A 20,398-nucleotide genomic window follows, 5' to 3' on the forward strand; every position below is an offset into this window, starting at 1 on the left:
TTTCAAATTTAATGAGGTTCAATTTGAATAAAGACTCTGAAATCCTAAACTTTTTACTGTCTTTATTTTTCTTCCTCATCTTCTCATCTAACTTTTTCAGTCCTAAAGCAGGAAGTTATTGTCAGCTATTCCAAAAATTCAAGTTTTCTGTTTTTAATCTTACTGTGCTTCATGATTGAAAGAAACATTTGACCCGAAATGATCATTTGAGTCATTTGATGGGAAATCCAGAAGAACAGACATGAATTGGAATGAAAGGAACTCGCTTTGAGACGATGGGATTGGATAAAAATCCCATTTTTACCGTATAAAACTCAGGGTTCCTTGGGGCGGCAGCTCATTATTTTATTTTTATTTATATAGCGCCTGACCTTGGTACATGTTTACTACCCAAACAGGTGGACAATAATACACCGGACAGCTTTCTATAGAAACACATCTGCAGCTATATTGAATCACTAAATGCAGCAATTATGTTGCTTTGCAAAAAGGAGACATTTATGGAAAAACTGAATCTACTGGTTTTATAAAACACCTTAAAAACTGAATCCTAATCGTCATGGGTGTAAGTTTTGGTAATCTATGATAGATTTTTGTTCTTTTTTCCCCACATTTGATCTTCTATGTACCTATAATCAAGACATTTTTGGACATTGTGATAATGCAAATTAAATCTAAGAAAAATCATCATGTTGTAACTCAGACACAATATAGAGGCTGTAAAAATTCCAGAAATAAAAATAAAATAGACAATACATAACTAATTAAATTAAAGATAAATGTACGGAACTATTTAACTGCCAGACCTAATTAGACAATTCCATTAAAACATGCAGAATATATCAATCCAATGTAGGTTTGGTGATAATGAAGTTATTTTCCACTTTGTTCATCTGTTAAATAACATAATATTGGGTTTATATGTGTGGATATTTTTTTCTGAATTAAAAAAAGTCTGCGCAAACATCTTCCCAGAGTAGTGATTGCTCATTCTCCAGACGGTGTAACTGAGCGTGTTTTATTAATATGTGCTTTGAAAACAGACAACAGAGTCACATATTATCAATCTGACCTCTTTATATCGCCGTCCAACAGTTAGTTTGACAACACGATGAATCAAAGTGACACGCATGGCACTTCTCAGTTCAGCAGCACAATGTTTCACATTTATACGTTTTGTTGTTACATCAGCAGGATGTGAATGGAAGAAAAAAGAAAAGTCCAGGATGTCGCAGCTCTTTTTAGACGAGTCCAGTTCTCGCAAAAGCAGCATTTGGATGGACGGCAGAGTCATGAATCATGCAGACCCTCAGAGTTTTTGTCCGCTGTGCGGATCGTCTCCGCCCGTTCTGGGCAGAAAGCAGGTCGCTGTCGCTCGCTCCAAAGCTGAAAGTGTGACGGCGTCACACCTCGATGTCCACGGTGTCTTTTTTGAGCTTGGGCTCGTTGGCGAGGTGCGGTTTCTCTGTGCGAGTGTGCCAAACCAGAACCTGCAGGTGGAAGAAAACAAGGCAATGAGAGTGTTTTAATTACCTGGGAACAATGTTGCCACCTTCCTAAGAGTATTTTTATGGAAAAAAAAGTGATTTTTGCAACCCCCCGAAATAACCCCTTTGATCTCAGAGATCAGTTTATTTAATTCTGACTTTTTTCCTCAGAATTTTGATTTTTTTTCCTCAGAATTCTATTTTCTGACTGCTTTTCCCAGAATTCTGACTATAATCTTAGAATTATGACTTTTCAAAATCAGAACTGTCTTTCTCAAAATTCTGGCTTTTTTTTTTTTTTTTAGATTTCTGACTTTAATCCCACAAGATTAAATCAGATTTATGAGGAAAAAAAGTCAACGCTTTTTCAATGGCCCTATCTTTGAGGAGATATTGTCACTTCCTGCCTCAGATATCCGACTCGCTAACAGATGCCTTGATGTTGAATAATCCTGCCATGTTGGCCCATGATGAGTGAATGAAAACTTTTGACCAGAACCCAACACACCTCTGATAATAGAATAAAGTGTTTTTTGTTTTACATAAATTTCACAGATCTGTCTCTTTGTGTTCAACGAAAAGCTAGAAACTCTCCTTTCCTCTGTTTTATTAGATCAAAATACAAAAAGATCCAAATCCCTGAAAACGGCATGTTTCTGTGACGATATTACCAAGGAGACAGCATAAAGTTAGTATATTCTTGCAGTTGTATATTTTCCACTCTGAGAACAAATGTTTTTGAACCAGAGACTCTCTTTCTTTCCTGATGTGATGATGAAACTCCGGATCTGTCAAATAAAAGACGCGCAACGCAGACAGCATTGTATCAGAGGAAGTGCAGCAGCGGGAAACAGTCTGACACCTCCTGAAACGGATCAAATCAAAAACTAACCACACTTGTTTGCAACCATTTTCACAGCAATTCATTGGTGAGAAACACTGGAGAGTTTCTGAGTTTCACTCAGCCTGGATTCAAATCTGCATTTTTTTCTTTCCTAAGCTATAACTAATGAGCCTATAAAAGTGCAGAGATTCACACAGGCGTGATTTATTGCAGGCTGCGGACACTGATGCTGTCTGTTCTGTGGGCTTCTTCAGGTGGAACGTGTCACTTCCTGCTCTCTCTGCTGCTAATTGGCCTGCTTTGCATTTCTAATGAGGCTAATGTAGCAGCTACCAAGGCGCTGATCCAGAGCAGTGGGGGGAAACGGCGTTCGGGTCGGCACATTCTGCAGTCAGAGCTCGCCTGTCTAACACACACACTTCTTCTCCATTCATCACATTCACTTTTCCTCCCCCGGCTTTGCTCTCATCCTTCCTCTTCTATCTATTTCTTCCACCTTCAGGCAACATGGAGACAAAAAGCTTGGCGGTTTTTTTATTCTGCAAAGAGAGGTCACTATTTTTACTTCTCATCAAAGGGGGATTTTGTAGGAAAAACCTTTTCCCTTCAAGATGACATGCGTTCTGGTAAATTGCACTTCCAGCTTCAATTTTACTCTGAACAACTTCTGTGAAAAACTATTTAAATTAGCTCACACATTCCTCCTGTTTTTACTGGTTTCTCCCCACATTTAAATGTTTCAGATTATCACCAAGGAAAATCTGAGTAAAACTAAAAGTGGTTTGATGAAGGGCCTAACAGGGCCGGCCCAAGCCTCCATGGAGCCCTAAGCGACTGCTTCGTTTGCTTATGCCTTGGGCCGGCCAAGGGGCCTAATCTACTTGGACCTATATTAAAAATAATAAATTCTCCCTAACATCATGGTATACCTAAAACTCATTTGGCGTATTTTTAGCTTCACCTTGTTCAAATTCTGTTAAGAAATAAGAAAAAAATAATAATTTTGAGACTTTTTGCTGTCCAATTATTAATCAGCTAATCTAGAAAAATTGCAGATTAACACTACACTGTATTAATGTTATGTTAAGCAGATAGGCCTGAAATTAATTGTCAGAATAAGTGATAATTGAACCTATAATCATTGGATTCAGCCCTTGTTTTAATGTTGTTGACCCCTTAATTACTTGACTCATCAGAATAATCGATTAATCGTCAGAATAAGTGATAATTTAATCAATAATCATTAGTCTCAGCCCTTGTTTTATTGCTGTGTGATCCCTGCTGATTCCAGCATCTTCAGTCTCAGTTACAGTGGAGTAAAATGTCCCCTGACGTTGACCACATCTAATCCGTAATTTGGAAGAGCACTCAAGCTGTTTTGCGGATCAGATCGTCCAGACCCGACCAGCTACTGGCCACAGATCTATTTAGCTCCACCAGTGGAATAAAAATGAGACTTAGCAGCAAACAGAGACACCGACAGGAGGACAGACTCGCATGGCAGCAGAACTCCTCTCCCTCTTTTCTTTTCACCCTTTCTTTATCTCCTTCCTCTCCATCCCTGCTCAAGCTTCTGCACCTCTCCATCTCCTCTCCGTCCTGTGGGATCATCTGTCTCCATCTGTTCCTGCCTGCCCCCCTCCTTTCTTGTCCTGTCACTGCTGTCTGTTGCCATTACTGTCCCGCTCTAACTACATCGCGGCTCTTGTCAGCCGTCTCCCGGACACCGACCCGGCCGTCAGATGAGCATCACTGCCCGACAGCGTCAAGGTCGGGCTCAAGGCTCTGTGATCGGAACCCAGGTAGCTCAGAGCTAGCGTGTTGTAGCAGCAGGGAGCAGCGCCATGTTACTGGAGTCACACAGTTTAAAATGCTAAAAACGATTTCAGAGAAACAACTACGCTGAAGAACCAAAACCTTTTTGTATCTGAGGAAGTTTCCTGGAACTGCTTTGATGTTTCTGTTTATTAAATAATGTAACTCGTTTGCTGGACATTTAATGCTTTTACGTGAAAACTTTTAGATTCAATTCAGAAATTATTCAGGCATCAAAAAGGCCAATAAGTTCAAGAGATTCAGGCCCAAATCAGTAGACATAAAACTTTGGCTAGGATCCATCCATCCATCCATCCATCCATCCATCCATCCATCCATCCATCCATCCATCCATCCATCCATCCATCCATCCATCCATCCATACATACATACATACATACATACATACATACATCCATCCATACATCCATACATACATACATACATAATTGTACTTTACTGATTAATTAAAGAATCACATAGTTCATTTTAACAGCGGGGTGATGGATGTTTTGTCAACCAGACGTTTTTAAAGTGTAAAGACACTAAAAACAGAATTACTTCAATTCATCTGTTATTTAGTGTAGATCAGGATTCACTATCAGTGTTTCTGGACCTCTGAATAAATAATAATAGCAGGTGTTACCTTACATGTATACACAAATGATGTCGTGCTGTTTTATCTGTGATCTGATGAATGCATCCCTCCTGTGTGCTAATGACTCGTTGTGTTATTAGCCTGTATTAGACTCAGCAGTATGGCATCTCCGCGATGCTTTCAGCAGCCAGCTGGAAACGATGATCCAGCAGCTCCAGGGGTCTTTATTCTATCCCCAGCAGGAAACGTTTACTGGTAACCACCCAGGAATTTGCAGTGTGTCCTGCTCGCGTACGGCGAACCAGGAAATTTTGATTTTCCGTTTTGTGATTGGTGGTGAAAAGGGCTGCCTCCTGTAGATTGTGGAAGGACAGGTGCTGGTAAAGGAGGATGGAGAGAGAAACAAGGTGATGAACCCTTTTCCTCTCTTAAAACAGCAATCCCTGCACATTTAGTTCTCTTTTGGCAGTGAACTCCTCTCCCTGAATGGGTGATTAAAGCTACTGTACTTAAATTTGACAAAGTTTTTACGTAAAACCTGTGAAATATCAAGTCCTCCACCTTCTGCTACTTGCACTGCTATTGTCTGAAGAAATGCACAGCTTCTGATTAAAAACAACCAATCAGAGCCAGGAGGCGGGTCTTAGCGCTGTCTATCAAGTTTGACGCGTATTGTTGATGTACAGCATCTGGCTGTAATTTCCCTTTAAAGGAGTAAGGTTGTGTGAAAATGTTAGCTTTTCCTTGGAGTTTGAAGTAAGACTTTGAATAAGCAATGAAATATCCTGAGAAATCCAGAATTTTCTGTAATCTCCCAGCATCAGCACACATTTGGAGCAGCAGCAGGCAGTCATCACGTTTGTCTCATTTGTTGCTTGAAAGAAAAAAAAAAAAGCCATAATGGGATCCATTTCTCACAAACAGTCCTGTAAGTCAGCTCTGTGATGGCTGTCAAGAGGATGAGTGGCCTTATAAAGCCAAGTGCCAACAGGGCCTGTGGTGACTTCAGATGAACTGCATCGATCCGAGCTGTCTGAGCGCACAACAAGAATTGATGGAGCCACATTGCCATTTCTGTTCAATTCAGCCGGTGTGGGTCTATGTTTAGATTGTGCCAGTAGCTCATAGCATGACTCACGCTGTCAATAGTGAGGAGAGATGCCTAGTGGTTGGTTACCGCTGCCATTATTATGACGGCGCTTTCATAAGTGCCAACAGCGCCAGAAACATGTTAAACCTGGAGGTTTGGCAGTGACACACTTTGTTTTTTTTAAAAGATGATCAGATTGCAGACTCATTTAATGCAAAGAGAGTTATATTAGTTGGAAAAGTTAAAGCAAAAACCTGTTCTGATTGTGTTTTTGCACGGACTGCTCAGCTGACGTCACATCAGCTCAGATGAAATAACAAACGATCCGTCTGGACAGTTATTCAAGAATCCAGCAGCGGTGATAATAACCGATGCTTCCCTTTCATTTGTTATGGTTTAAGAGCCAGACCATAACACAGGTGAAAAGACAGACTTCTGCAAACACGTTACCAGTGATTACTTCAGTAATAAATCATTCATAAATCATTGATTATTCTGACGATTAATTGATTAATCGGATAAAAACATGGACACATCCTGCAGATTTTTTATTTAACCACCAAAGGTTATTTTATATATTAGAAATACACAAAAATACAAATAGACAAATAATTCCAGATCTTTTTAAAATAAGAAAATAAACATTTTATTGTCTAAAATACAATAACAACATTACTTTAGTGAATATTTGTAGAAATTTTCTAACAGGTGAAAAGGTCAGACTTTTATGCTTAGCTCAACTTTAATACAATGTAAAGCTGATCTGTTAATTATTATTTTTTGGATTACAAAATGTACTTGGTACATTTTTTTTGAGTTTGCATACTGCACTTAATGATTAATCGATAACTAAGCTGACGATTACTTAAATGAATCACGATTAATCCAATTAATCGTTTTAGCCCCATGTGTTACATATAAATATTCTCCAAATTCAATGTAAAAAGCTTAAAGATGATCCATAAATTACTAACGTTCTTTTTTTCTTATCTGGAAGAAAGTTTGCCTCAACATTTTTCCAGTATTAAATGGAAAAAGGCTTCCTGACTCCATCCGTGAGGATTCCTGACCTGCATTAACGCCCGAAATCCAAAACTGCTTTTAAAGTCTGTTGCCGTGGAAACAGAGGTTACTGACCCGTGTGCAGTTGTTCGCCTTGGGCTCCAGCTCGGAAACCTTGGTGATCTGCTTCAGGAAGTCGGACTCCTGCATCCCCGGCTGGGAGCCCCGCCTCTTGAAGAGCGCCCGCGGGTTCGCCAGGATCACCTGGAGGTTCACCGAGAAGCCTGAGGAAGAGCGAGGAGGTCAGCCATCTTGGATAAAAGGAACATCACCGGCCCGTCAGGATCACAGCAGAAAACCGTGTTCATTAACGTTCCTACGGGAAATCCAGTTACAGCGAGGCGTCGGCCGCCGTCCTGTGATAATTGTGGTTTAGATGAGACGGGGTCAAAGGGGACGATGAAGCGGCGACTGCTCCAGGGAGCAGAAACGACTGGGGAGAAATCACCAGCAGGGGTATAATTGAAGGCAGAGGAATAAATTAGATTGTGAGATTAGAGTCACAATTAAAGGAAACAAACTGAGGAAAAAAAGGCACATTTTCTTTCCACCTCTTGTGGGTGTCCAACGTGTGGCCTGGGGACCACATGTGGCCCGCGGACGGATTTTCTGTGGCCCCCAACTTCAAGTCAAAAGTGACTTTTTATTTGAGGCAATGTTATTATAAACACATTTAAAAAAAAGTTGTTGCAACTGAACATTTTTGAAACGTCAGAAAGGGTTAGTGTTTATTAATTTTAAAAAGTTGTTTGACTTTTTGTAAGAATGGAAAATGTAAAATTATTTTGCAATATTTAACTTTTTTTTGAGCTCATTTAACCATATTTCCTGCATGACAATAACTTCTGACACCATGTTTTGACACAAATTCACTCGCCCTTCACACATCAGATGTGTCAGCTGACCTCAAGGCCAGAAGTTATAATTTCACATGTGCTGATTCTCTCTCACTTAGCTTACAGACTTTAAGGCTGCGCTGTTCACTGAGATGTTTCAGTAGATTTCTTTACTTAATTCCTCCTGTAACAAGCTGTGACAAGCTGTATGCTCTGTGATATTTTGGGTTTTGGACCATGAACATAGATTGTGCTGTAAGGTGCCACTATGTGCCTGGAAAATACATGTTACTGCCCCTTTAAATAACTTTTGACTAATCTCATAAATCTGTTAGAGTTCACTGTTTTCCAACGGACTCCACAGTCACCAGATTTATCATGTTGTGGAGCATCTATCATAGATATAGGGCCAATAAATCTGACTGTGCAAAGCTGTCCTTTCTATGTGGACTAAAACCCCAAAAATTAATATTTCCAACACCTTTATGAACCAAAGACTGAAAGGAAAAAGAGTCTCTCATACCAGCATGGTGTACCTAATAAAGCGGCCGGTGATACAAAGACATCTCAAACTTTCAAATGTTTAACATCTTAAAATTATTAGACTTTCAGGTCATCTTACCTGCTGATTGTCTATAATGTTGCTAAATCAGCTCAAGCGGATTTTTTTTGTCTAAATAAATACACCAGCTTGTATAAAATGAAAGGATGTTTGATATCCAGATGCCTGAGGAAGAGGAAGACCACAGAGATGGTGAAATAAAAGAGAGAGTTGGTGAAATATAAGAACGGTGAGATGATCCACTGTGAACCCTAAACTGAAGAGCAGGAAAAAAAGAAAATAAACGATTTCATTTTGAGTGCCTGAGAAGAATTAGTTGTGTTTTATAGGGAGGGAAAGTGACTGAATCAGAAGGAGTTTGTGCGATACGCATCATAAGATGTAAACAGAAGCATCGGTTGTTTACAGTGAAACCCCAAAGGACCATCTAAAAACAAAGCTAAGCCGCCGACCACCTGCTGAGTTTAAAAAAAAGGCTTTTAATGTCCAGTTCTGATAAACAGAAAAAGGACTGATCAGATGAAAGTTAGCCACATTGAAATACTAATTAAGAATAATAAAATGAAGAGATGCAACGTAGCAAAGAATAAATAAATAAAGGATAAGATCTTATTATTGGGTATTTATTCTTTGTTCTGGCATACGCTTTGATTTATTTATCTATTTATTTACTTACTTTCTCTCTCTGTTTTCCACTTCTAGCCAAAATATGTGGGTAGCCTATTTAATAATAATGCAAATCATAAAAAAAACTAAAGTAGATTCCAACCCACAATTTAATTGTTTTTGTTGTGACACCATGTTTATTGAAATGCATTTTGCTTCCTTTGCTTTTGTTTCTTGTGTATTTTATTTTTGTTGCTTTTGTTCATTTTCTTATTCAGTTATGTATTTTGTAGATCAATACCTCTCTTTTCAAATTTTATGTAATTCAAAAATACTTTATCAATTCCAAAGGAAATGTTGTTTTAACTCATTAATTTAGATGCTTCAAAGAGTTATCAAAGATTGTGATGGCTGTTTTTTATTAGTTTTATTTTCTTATTATTTTATATAAAATATTTATAAGTTTATTTATATGTATGCATGTATTTAGTATTATTTTTATGGTTTTTTTTAATAGTTTGTGATGTTTATGTTATATACATTAACTGGTGAATAAAAATAAAGAAAAAAGATACAACAGGACTTTATCAGTCAAGTTCTAGTAAATTATTGGTAAAAGTGTATTTTCTGATTGCAGAAAATGCTGAATTATTCTGGTTAAGGTAAATAATTTATTCAGCTCCATATTTCCAGCAGAGCGTGGATGTCAAAGCTTCTGGTTCAGAGCATTACTACTACTACAGTCTATTTGTGGATATTTCTCAAAAAGCAGCTTGGCATACAGTATCAGCACAATTAGTGAATATTAATTCATGCAGATTATTGGTGGGTGGCTTCCTGCTGCAACTGGTGCATCAGCGATTAAATTCCCCCCCTCTGAGAAACATCTCTCCAGCTGCAACACTCTGCTGGGAAAGAAACCCTAAGAGAGAAATTACTAGTTACTAAGTTCTACCTTTTCTGACTGAACTTGGTGTCTTTTTTTGTTGTTAATTTTACAATATTATAAATGTAAAGTTTGTCAAAATGTGTTTGTTTGTTGTTTGGATTTATTTTGTTTGGTCAGCAAGTTGTTTCTCCAGACATTTATTGGGGTATGAAGTTCTGTTGCTGCTCTTGGCAGTTGGTGGTTACCTAGCAACCAGCAACTGACGGCTCCGCCCCCTTTTTTCTGTTGCCATCGGTAACTGTGGTATGTATTAGAATCAGCTCTGTGTATTCTTGACAAGTATTATATTTTTAACATGCTTTAAACAAATTTGATAATATACAGTGTTTCACGAGTAATTTTGCTACGTTTTGTATACATTTTAAACAATTTTAGCTACGTTTAATTTTACAAATTTTAACTGCTGCTAACTGCTCACAGGGAGATATTGCTTAGTAGTTTGCTTGGGGTTATTTATTTTATTTTATTAATGTGCTCAAGTTTCTGGTTTGAAATTAACCACCTACTTGATTTCCTGTTTGTTAGAATAAATATGGTGAACCTGAATGTGAAGTCAACCTACTGGACCTGAGACAAACAAAGAAGGGCTACATCTATACAAATCTAAACGTGTATAACACCCACAGAGTTATTAGGCCATGCTGGTGTCAGGGTTATTACTGCTCTGGGTGTGATACTGCAGGTTTGTCACAGAGATATACGATGCAGCTTAGGTGGAGCAAACAGATATGGGAGCAATTACAAGATAAACATCTTCTCACCTGGAAGCAACTGCGGTGAAACAGATCACTGCTAACCTGAAACCAGCGAGCAAATAAGATGCTGAAGCACATATTACTCCGACCAACAGCGTCTGACCCGAAGAACCAGAAACACATTAGCCTGTTTGCAGATCGGTATTTAAAACTCTACGTAAAACATTTTTTTATTCCTTTGCCTTTAACGCACTTTGAGACTTTTTCTCTCTTACGTATGTTTTAAAAATAGACAGTTACAAGCATTTTTAGATGGGGATTAAATATAAATCCATCCCCTTTCACTCTCATGATCCTAAATAAACCAGTTGCTTTTACAGAGTCCATTTGTCTGTAATTTAAATTCAGTATCAAACCTTCTGGGATCCAGATTTCAGATGCAGAAATTGGGTGGTAACAAGTGGTTAGGTGCTCCAAAAATGTGGAGATTTTCTTTGCAGTTTGCCACAAAACAACGCAAGTTCAAGGACAATGTAAGGACTTTAGAACTGGGGTGATATTTTCATAGATTTAGTGAAAAGTTCTGGATCATCTGCATTTGTCTGACTGATTTTTTTAGGCAGGCCTGTTGCAGTAATCAATGTGACTAAAGATAAACACATTAATTTCTTAAAGATATTTTAAGATCTTGTTGGGACTATAAATGTTCTTCAGGTGATAAAAGGCCAACTTTGAAACTGTCTTTATGTGTTTTTGAAGGTTCACGTCTGAGTCCATCACTGTGTCCGGATTTCAGGGTTGATCATTAGTTTCTAGCTATAATAACTGAAGCTGTGTTGAATCTAAATTGTTCCTCTTTTGGTAGAAAAAATATTTACTTCGGTTTGTTTCTGTTCAGATGAAGAAAGTTCTGGCACGACCACAAATTGATTTATTCTGTTGATCTGCTCAGTGTGTGAAACTTATCTTACTGCTTATAATAATTTACACTAGTGGAAGCAAGTTGATGCTACAAAACAAACTATAAGGGAGAAGAGTAGACGATGTTCTGGTCAGAATAAAAATGAACTTTTTAGGCTGCATGATGTGGCAGAAAACTCATACAACGCTTCATCCTGATTTATTTTATTGTTGTCATGTCATGTCATGTCATTCCAACATTTCCCAACAGGAACAGAGAAGCTTGTCATGGATGGAGATCAATGCAACACTGATAGGAGCTGCAAAAGACAGGTTTGGATCAAAGCTCATTGATGTTTTAAATAATGTTGCAGGGCTCAGAAATTGATGTTATCAGACATTATCCCTTCATTCTGATTATTAGCTGTATTACAGTAAAGAATAGGAAGAAATTTTACATGGTGAATTTACGAAAAGATGAACTCACCACGCTTTCCAGATTTATAAATTATCGCATTTATGCTCTATAATGCATTACTTTGTCAGATTCCAGTAAAATATACATTGTGTAAAAACATTGAGTGATTATGAATACCACTTCATCTTAAAGAGTACATGTATGTTGAAGATGAGTGAACACACAAGGTGATTGCAGGGGTAATAATATTTCCTGGCACATCCTCACAGGCTTTGCTGGTTGATCTCAACTTGATTGCTGTGTAACCCGACGCCTAAGGCCTCAGTGCAGCAAAAATCTCACTGTTATCCTCTTTATTTACATGCACAGCAGCAGCCAGTCTTCATTTCTGTCTCCCTTACGGTTATTGAACTTTGATAAGTTTTTAGTTGAGAAGCTAATACAAAAAAACAAGTTAATCTATTCAGCGTGACATGTTCAGCTGCTGATTTTAAAGGAGACGTTTGTATTTTGCAGGTTTTTGTACTTCCATTTGTGTCACTATTGCTTTTAAAAACAGAACAATCACTTAAAATAACCCACCCAGGCATATTTTGGCAACAAGTTGATATTTTTTTGTCTGGAAAATGAGCCGTTTCAAAAACTTTCAGAATGTAACGTCACAAATTAGCAGACACTACCCGTTACCTAGCAACCAAAGCTGAGTTCCGCCCATCACCTAGCAACCCAAGCTGAGTTCCAGCACATTTGGCTAGCTGGTTTAGCCACTGTACAATGGCAGCTGGAAAAGTTTTGTTTTGTTTTCTAGGAACCACCTGCTGCATTCTTGTTGGTTGTGCAGGAGGCTCTACTTATGTTTTTCAAAGATGTACAGTTGTATAATTGCATAATTGTACAATAGCAGCAGTTTATTTGGATTTAAAGTGACAACAGGCCCTAACACAGCTTATAGGCAGAACTGAGCAGACTGAAATCTCATTATCTAAGAATGAGTTTGTGCTAAAAATGTAATGGACATGTTTTGTTTTGCCTAAAGACCAATTCTAACATGTCAAATGAAGCATAATAGGTCACCTTTAAAGATGCTTTTCAAGCATAACCTGTGTGATGGTGTCATTCAACACAACAGCGATTCCATTCCTGCAGTTCAGGAAAATCTTCCAACACAATCCGAGGAACGGACGGTAACTGGATCCATTTTTGGTATTTTTGTTTTTGAAACAGCAACAATAGCAGCAGGAAATCCCTGGAGAAAAATGTCATGTGCCAACCATCAGTGTGACTGACAAGCAACAACAGAGACGCAAAAAAAGGAAAAACACACAAAAACAAATCTCCATGGAAACCATGCAGATATCACCAGCTAAAACAAAATCAAGCAGAAAAACAAAGCCAGAGTTCAAGAAAACTCACCACACTGATCCCCCTGTGACCAGCTGTTAAAAACTGAACGTGGTGCTTGACTGGCAGCATTCAGTGTTCATATTATGTACAAACTGCAATACAATCAGCATTAATAAATGAAGAAAGAAAGTAATTAAAAAAGTAAAGAGCACATTCTAAACACAATGTGAGCTGGAATTATATAAAATAAAATAGTCTCATTTTGTTACTGTACCATTATGTTCCAATCATTTCATTGATCAATGTGTAACATGTCCCCTTTAAAAAAACGTCTTTTATTGCTTTTTTTGAGTGCAGTTTGAAGATTTTCTCATTAGGTAAACATTTAGTTCTTTTTTCATACTTGTCAGCAATATAGACCTTATTTTCTGTTTGATTTACCTGAAGTATTTATATCAACCAAACAGTCTGTTTCTAAGCATCTATACTCCAAAAAATAAAGTAATTTAAGTGTGAATAGTTGCTTCATTAGCCATGCTTTTAGTATTATTTGAAAGTTGTGATGTCACTTTTATTACTTGAAATCATTTGTTGTTGTTGTTTTATAGCTAGCATGCCTAGTTTCTTACCAATATATGCTATATATTAAGCTAACTGGCTAACTACTTTTTAAGCTAACTAGTTAGCTTAAAAAGTAGCTATGCTATTTAGTTTAAAAAATGGTTGGTTTTACTGGTTTTATTTTACTACACTTAAAAGTAAATTATGTATTTGTCACATAGAAATATAATTTGTAAGAAAAACAGTGATTGTAGTAATAGTGAACTGTTTTGTTATTTTAGCAATAGCTGGCTATATATAAAAAAAATAATTGTGCTTTTGCTTAAACTTGCATTGCAAAATTATTTTTGGATCAGAGAATGCTTACAGAATCCTCTTTTTTCTTTTTATTTCCTCATCTTTTCGAAATAAAGTCTATAAACTTTCTTAATATATATAATGGTTGCAATATTTATCTATCTATTTATCTATCTTACCCCAACACCAGACTTGGCTGGAGACTGACTCTGACAATAGGCTACCCATTTTCCTAAAAATACAGCAATTTTGTGCTGACATTAAAAGCTTTACTTAACTGGCTATCAAGGCAAATAGAAAGGTAAATTATTATGGTGAAACACAGAGGTAGCACTATCTAAAGCAACTGAGAATAAATGGAGCAAAATAGAAAGAAAGCATCCATACAAGTAAGAGTATGGAATTAGTAAAATACTTTCCATTTCTAGAAAAACAAACATTAACACAACAAAGTGCATCTAAAAGATGAATTTAATCATTTGTTTGGACATAAATGATAACCTGCTGTTTTAAGCAGCAGGAATCTGTCAATCACATTTGCACAATCTGACTCAAATTCACCTGGTGAAGCTGAATAAAGCTCATTTAGACCAAAAGTTTCCTGATGTAAGAAAATCAGGTGAGAAGTTAAAGGTTTTTAGCAACAGCACTGACAGAGGACAGGGATGGAGACGTCCCATCGCCCCTCTAGAGCTTTTTTTAAACAAAAATGACCTGATTCAGACAGGACTGACCTTGCTGGCAGCAGATCCTGTCCCACCGAATGACAACAACATGTTTGCTGTCCTGAATCTCTGTGAAGCTTTCTGTCTGATATGTAGTGCCATACAGCCGTGACTCAGGACAGACAAATAAAACCTAAAATGTTCTGCAGGATTTAACAAGTATCAGAACAACGAGGTTAAGGATTTTCTCCCAACACTGTTGCTTTTCTGAGAAGTTCAATGTTTTTTTTTGTAAATGAAACACCTTCGGGAAACAACAGAAAAGATGTTAGCTTGAAAGTGGAAGCAGCTGGAAATGAACAAAATCCCAAACTAATGCATGTTTTGCTTTATCTCACCCTAAAATTGAAAAGCCTCAAACTGTGGACAACAAAACATAAATATACACATTAGGATGTGAGGTTTTGACCCACGCATGTTGTTTTTCTGCTAAGTTCTCCTCCCACTATGATAACAGTTTGCTCTCTGCTCCTGCCGTCTCGCCATCGCAGCATCAGGATATAAACACTGGGGTTACTCAGGGTTAAACACTTTCATGTCCCCATCCCTGAAAGCACTCCCAAGCCACAAGTAGCACTTCAACGAAGGTACAAGCCTCTCTGTGCTGCCGTGCATGTTCCTGCACAAAACCTGCGCTTTGTTTTTACTCCGTCTTCACACACACGTTTGTCTCCAGCTGTAAAACAAGCTCTTATTTAACTGGATGCTTTCTGCATATTCATGTGTACATCCTCCTCTTGTCTCAATTCAAGCGACTGCAGGTGTGTATTAGCGTCTCTTCTGCTGTGTGCGTGTGTGTGTGTGTGCACAATTAGAGAAACCCATACAGACTGAGGTGAATAGTACTCCACACCGTAATTGTGCAGGCTCCATTGTGTCTGGATAAATGAGACAGAGCAGTGGATGGGAGGCTTTAGTGGTCTGCTAACAATACAGCATTGTATAACACAATGCTATTAAGACACGGACTGGCACTCGCTGAGGGCTCTGCAGACACCCTATTGTAAATCCAATGAATAATAATTTAGGAGTGAATAAAATTTGGGCTGTTTGCTCTTCGCAGACGTCGTCTTTGCAAAATTTAAATAAAAATAAAAAAATGAAGGGAAAGACAAACATCTTAACGCATCCGCAGCAGTAAATCCTTGCATAACAAATTGACTATATAATTACACAAAGCAGTGCAAAATAAAGGGGCATAATTATGGTGCACATTGTGAGGTTAGGGACGATTTAAGAGAAAATGGAGGGATAAGAACTGCTAGCGTGCTAGCATGCAGTTGGGTAAGAAAACACAGAAAAACACGCCAAAGCCACTTGAATCCACCTCTGCTGCTCTGTCATGTTCCTTTCTTTTCAACTCTAGTTTTTCTAACCATCCACTGCTCCCCCCGAAAAAGCCCATAGTGAGGAGAAATAACGAGAGGCGACGGACGCTGCGCTGTTATTTGGTCAGTGTGATGAATTACCTTCTCCCAGGCTGGAGAGACGCTGATTGGATTTTTACAAAGGAGGTGCAAACAGATTGATGGATCCATGTGCTTCATCTTTTCCTTTGGTCGTCAGCACTGTAAGTTAAGTTTTTTAAAAACTGTGTGCAACGTCTGGTCTATGTACTCATTATTCTGGAGTTTGATTAGATTCTTATGTCGAAAGCAAGAAAAATAACTACTGTATTTTAATTCATCTCACCTATAGTAGATAGACGAAATTGTATAGTTTTTTTTTGTCATAAATGTACTTTTTATTTGTTTGATGCTATTTAAAAAAAGAATGATTACATCCTTAAATCTGTCCAAAACACTTTTAATAACAATTTTAAAGACAAAAGAAACAACAAAAAGTGTCTGTTCTCAGAACTCAGAGAGATTGACCAGATTGACCAGAAATGTTGAGATAAATCCCAGAAAAATTCTAAAAGAAACTTGGAAAATTCTGAGCTTCAAAGGTTGAAAGTGCTGGAATTTTAAAGCTCAGAACATTTCCAATTGTGGAATGTTTTCGACTTCTGACACCGTTTGAGTTTTTCTTGCAAATTTTGGACTTTTGAATCTCAGAAATGTCTGAGTTTCAATCCTGTAGGTGTGTGCAGTGAGCTGAAGCTTTGATTTGGAAAGCAGCAGTGCAGAAAACAAAAAATGACCAAAATGATTCCTGAAATGTGTGCAAACCTGATGACAAAATTTGCTAGTGGATCAAATGCATCTGCTAAACTTTAGAACCAGCCCTTCCTGAATATATTTTAATCTACAAATTCAGATTTGATTCTTGTAAATTGTTTAGTAATGTCATAATTTATTTAATATTATTCAAAAACTCAAATACTTTCTAACCGTTTCTGTGTTTGATGAGATATTTTTAAACGCTGAAGCAAGAGACATGATCAGGTGATGGATTTTTCACAATCAGTTATCCTGAAACTGTTTACTCTGTCGCTTATCAGCACCGTTTTATTAAGCGAGGCTCTTGAATCCCGCCTAGTGATTCATCAGAGGAATAAACTATGAAGCAAAGACGCGTAGCAGCTCCTCTGTGGAGGAGTAACAGTTGGAACATTTAATTGGAAAGATCAGATCTCATTTTATGGCAAATTAATCCATGAAAAAAAAAGCAGCTCAATAGAAAGCAGCGTGATTCGTGTGGACATGCTAGGAAGGAGAGAGCGCAACTCAGTATCTGTGTTTCCCCAGCTGGCAGCAAACAAATCAAAAATATTCAGTCTGATTTCAGCTGTTCAATCGACGAGACCTGAGAACTTGAAAAAGAAAGAATGGTTTTATTTTCAGTAAAGGACTAGAAAGTTAAAATGAAGAAACTGGCTTGTTTCTAAATTATCTCCCACATTTTACAACATGTTCAGGTGTCTATGATCAGTATGATCAGCTCTGTAGAAACAAGAGTTTCCTGCTCTAGAGCAACTGTGACCTATTTTGCTTCCTTGAAGGGGTTAGGATATGTCTACCAAACATGTTTGTTACATTGCTTGCACCAAATCATTCTTAGATTTGGTGGAGAGAGTTTACTCTTCTCAGTTCTTCCTATGAGCTGCTTGAAGGCCTCCTGTTGCTTTAAATCCAAAGACGTGGCTGCTGGCCACACCCCCCGACTTGGCGCTTACACTCAAGCGTCAAAATGGCTACAAACAAATGCAAAATTGTACAGCTGTGCATCTTTGAAAAGCATAAGTAGAGCCTCCTGCACAACCAACAAGAATGAACATTTGTCCTTTCCAGCAGTCATTGGAGTTCACAGTATTTAGAGTTGAAAGGGAGGCAAATGAAGTTGGGTCATCAATGGGATGATAAAACGAATCATAGCTGGACATTTATTACAGAAAAGAAAGGAATCAAGGCAACATTGACTGAGATTCTGTTGTTGGGCTGCTGGAAACCTGAATGGCAGCAAAATTCCTCCAGAACCATGTTTGAGGATGTTTTTACACCTGACAGTCCGGTTCGATTTGGAACCAAAAATGAAACTTTTGTTCCGTTTTTCTTTTCCAAAATGTGAACAAAAATGGCATCAAATTTTAGGGGTTGTAGGATTTATCTTTTGTCTTTTGTAATGACAAAAGAGAATTTTATCATTACGAAAGACAAAATATTTGCCTTTCAAGTCATTTCTCTTGCTAGCGATGGACTCTCGCGTTTGTTTTGGTTGTAGTTACCCACAATACCCTGCGCTGTAGCCCACTTCCTGCTTTTGGAGCAGTTTCTGGTCCGCTTGGTGTTCACATCTGCATTCAAACCGCACCAGTTTCACTTCAACCAAACCGAGACCCAGTTCTTAGGCGGCAAGAGTTTGCTTTTTTGATTCACATCAGACTTTGATTGCGAATTCATACATCGCCAAACGAACCAGCGTTTGACGAAAACGAACCAATCAGGGCTGGTCTGAATGCACCCTGAGAGTTACTTTGCCTTTAGCAACAACTGTGTTGAATTACATTGAATATTTGAGGTTAGATATTGAATATATAATCACTTCTTAGCATCTTGTTACCTGAAACACAAGACATTTTTCTTCCAATGAGGCAGAAAAAGTCAGTCTCATTATCTCTCCATTTTGCTTCTTACCTGCCATGTCAGTAGCAAAGGGTCTATCCGGCCTCCAGCCAGTGTACCAACCAACCACTTTGCCCCCGGACACCAGGGGGCGCTCATATGTTCGGCCACCCACAAATCCCACAGGCCAAACAGAAACACCTCGAGTGCTTCGCATCTGTAAGGAGAGAAAAATGAGAAGCAATCAGTCCTGAAAATTGGCTTTCCTGAAATGTAAAGACATTTCTCATTTATGATTTATTCAGAAATAGCACCAAAAAAAATCTCAATCTATTCGCCTCCTTCTGGGAAGAAGATGTTTGTTCGTGCTAAACCTGATTTAATTAAAAATATGATGTTCTGAACATTCAAACTCAGCTTCTAGTTAAAGTTTCTGCACAACATCCGACCCAAAGCGGACGACACAAGCCTTGGTAGTGAGATGCAGCAGTGAGAGTGAGTCTGGAATGAATTGTTTGTGCATCAGTTTGCATGAATAATCTCTAATCTAATCTGAAACGTGCTGGAGAGCAGCATGAAGAGACTCTCCTGCAGCAGGAATATGAGACCAAATGAAACTGTATGGTGCAGATCTGCTTTCCATTTGCACAGTAAGTGAATTTGCACACAGCCACCGGCAGCGCGACGGAAAATGAGACGAGGAGAGAGCGAGATATACAAATTTAGTGGGTGGGTGATGGGCTGGACTGTGTGGGATCAGTAGGTTATGTGTGTGTGTGTGTTTGTGTGTGTGTGTGCGTGTGTGTGTGTGTGTGTTTGTGTGTGTGTGTACATGTGCATGTGTCTGTATGTGCGTTTGTTTTTAATACTTTATGGGGACCATTTGCCTGATACATACGACGTTATTGGGACTCACTACTCACTGGGACTGAAGCCTGGTCCCCACAAAGGGAAACGCTGTTTTTGGGTCAGGGGTTAGATTTAGGACTAAGGTGTGAATTGAGTTTTGGTTAGGATAAGGATAAGGATAAGGCTGTAGAAATTAATGGAAGTCGATGGAAAGTCTCCACAATAATAGCCATGCTTTCATGTGTGTTTGTGTGTGCGTGTGTGTGTTATTCCATTTTCCAGTCCGAGCTGCCCGCCTTGAGGTTCAGTCGTTTAGATACCGCATCTCATCTCTCACTCAAACCGCCTGCAGCTTGTCGCTCATGACAAAGAGACAGCAGCACTGCATCACCGAGTAGAAATGAAGCACAACACGTGGATTTACGGCACTGATCTGGTCGACCTCCCAAACAACTGTCTGACGCCTGAGACACTCTGAAAATAAATATAGGTATTTACTTAAAAAATACATGTGTGACGCACAGAAACAACTGAAGAGTCTCTTTTCTCCGGGTAAAATGTTGAAACACCCAACCTAGATATTGTGTTACCCCAACTCTCCCTCTGATTGGTTGATCAGTCCCTCCTGATTCCTCCTTCTCTGACAGCCAAGCCAGGTGGATTCAGTAAGAAATATAAGAAAACCTTTCAAAACTTCTTAATCTGCCAAGTCTGACAGAATCGATCATCAATTTGAGATCTGAGTTTGAGATAAAA

The 20,398-nt window shown here is 38.4% G+C and overlaps 1 protein-coding gene and 1 long non-coding RNA gene across 2 annotated transcripts; one reads left to right on the top strand and one right to left on the bottom strand.

Annotated features, from left to right (window-relative positions):
- Nucleotides 1-1,004: 1,004 nt before the first annotated feature.
- On the bottom strand, nucleotides 1,005-19,039 carry LOC106937736 (galactosylgalactosylxylosylprotein 3-beta-glucuronosyltransferase 2-like). The gene is made up of 3 exons (XM_015019395.1): nucleotides 18,866-19,039; nucleotides 6,972-7,120; nucleotides 1,005-1,490 (listed from the first exon to the last, which is right to left on the bottom strand). The coding sequence occupies exons 1-3, from the start codon at nucleotides 19,008-19,010 to the stop codon at nucleotides 1,404-1,406; spliced, it is 381 nt and encodes a 126-aa protein (XP_014874881.1). The 5' UTR covers nucleotides 19,011-19,039; the 3' UTR covers nucleotides 1,005-1,403.
- Nucleotides 2,001-6,965, top strand: LOC106937737 (uncharacterized). Its single transcript, XR_001422445.1, has 4 exons — nucleotides 2,001-2,013; nucleotides 2,177-2,179; nucleotides 3,649-3,654; nucleotides 6,453-6,965. It is a non-coding gene; the product is annotated as an uncharacterized LOC106937737 (long non-coding RNA).
- Nucleotides 19,040-20,398: the final 1,359 nt, after the last annotated feature.

The sequence above is a fragment of the Poecilia latipinna genome, unplaced genomic scaffold (genome assembly GCF_001443285.1).
Source record: "Poecilia latipinna isolate Pla-1442-1.1 unplaced genomic scaffold, P_latipinna-1.0 Scaffold2428, whole genome shotgun sequence".
NCBI classification, from domain to species: domain Eukaryota; kingdom Metazoa; phylum Chordata; class Actinopteri; order Cyprinodontiformes; family Poeciliidae; genus Poecilia; species Poecilia latipinna.

What these genes read in the sequence shown, in the direction of transcription:
- LOC106937736 (XM_015019395.1), bottom strand. Translation starts at nt 19,010, where the DNA reads ATGCGAAGCACTCGAGGTGTTTCTGTTTGGCCTGTGGGATTTGTGGGT. An exon ending in CTTTGCTACTGACATGGCAG is followed by an intron (nt 7,121 to 18,865) that starts GTAAGAAGCAAA and finishes GCTCTTCCTCAG; the next exon opens with GCTTCTCGGTGAACCTCCAG. An exon ending in AGGCGAACAACTGCACACGG is followed by an intron (nt 1,491 to 6,971) that starts GTCAGTAACCTC and finishes TTCCACCTGCAG; the next exon opens with GTTCTGGTTTGGCACACTCG.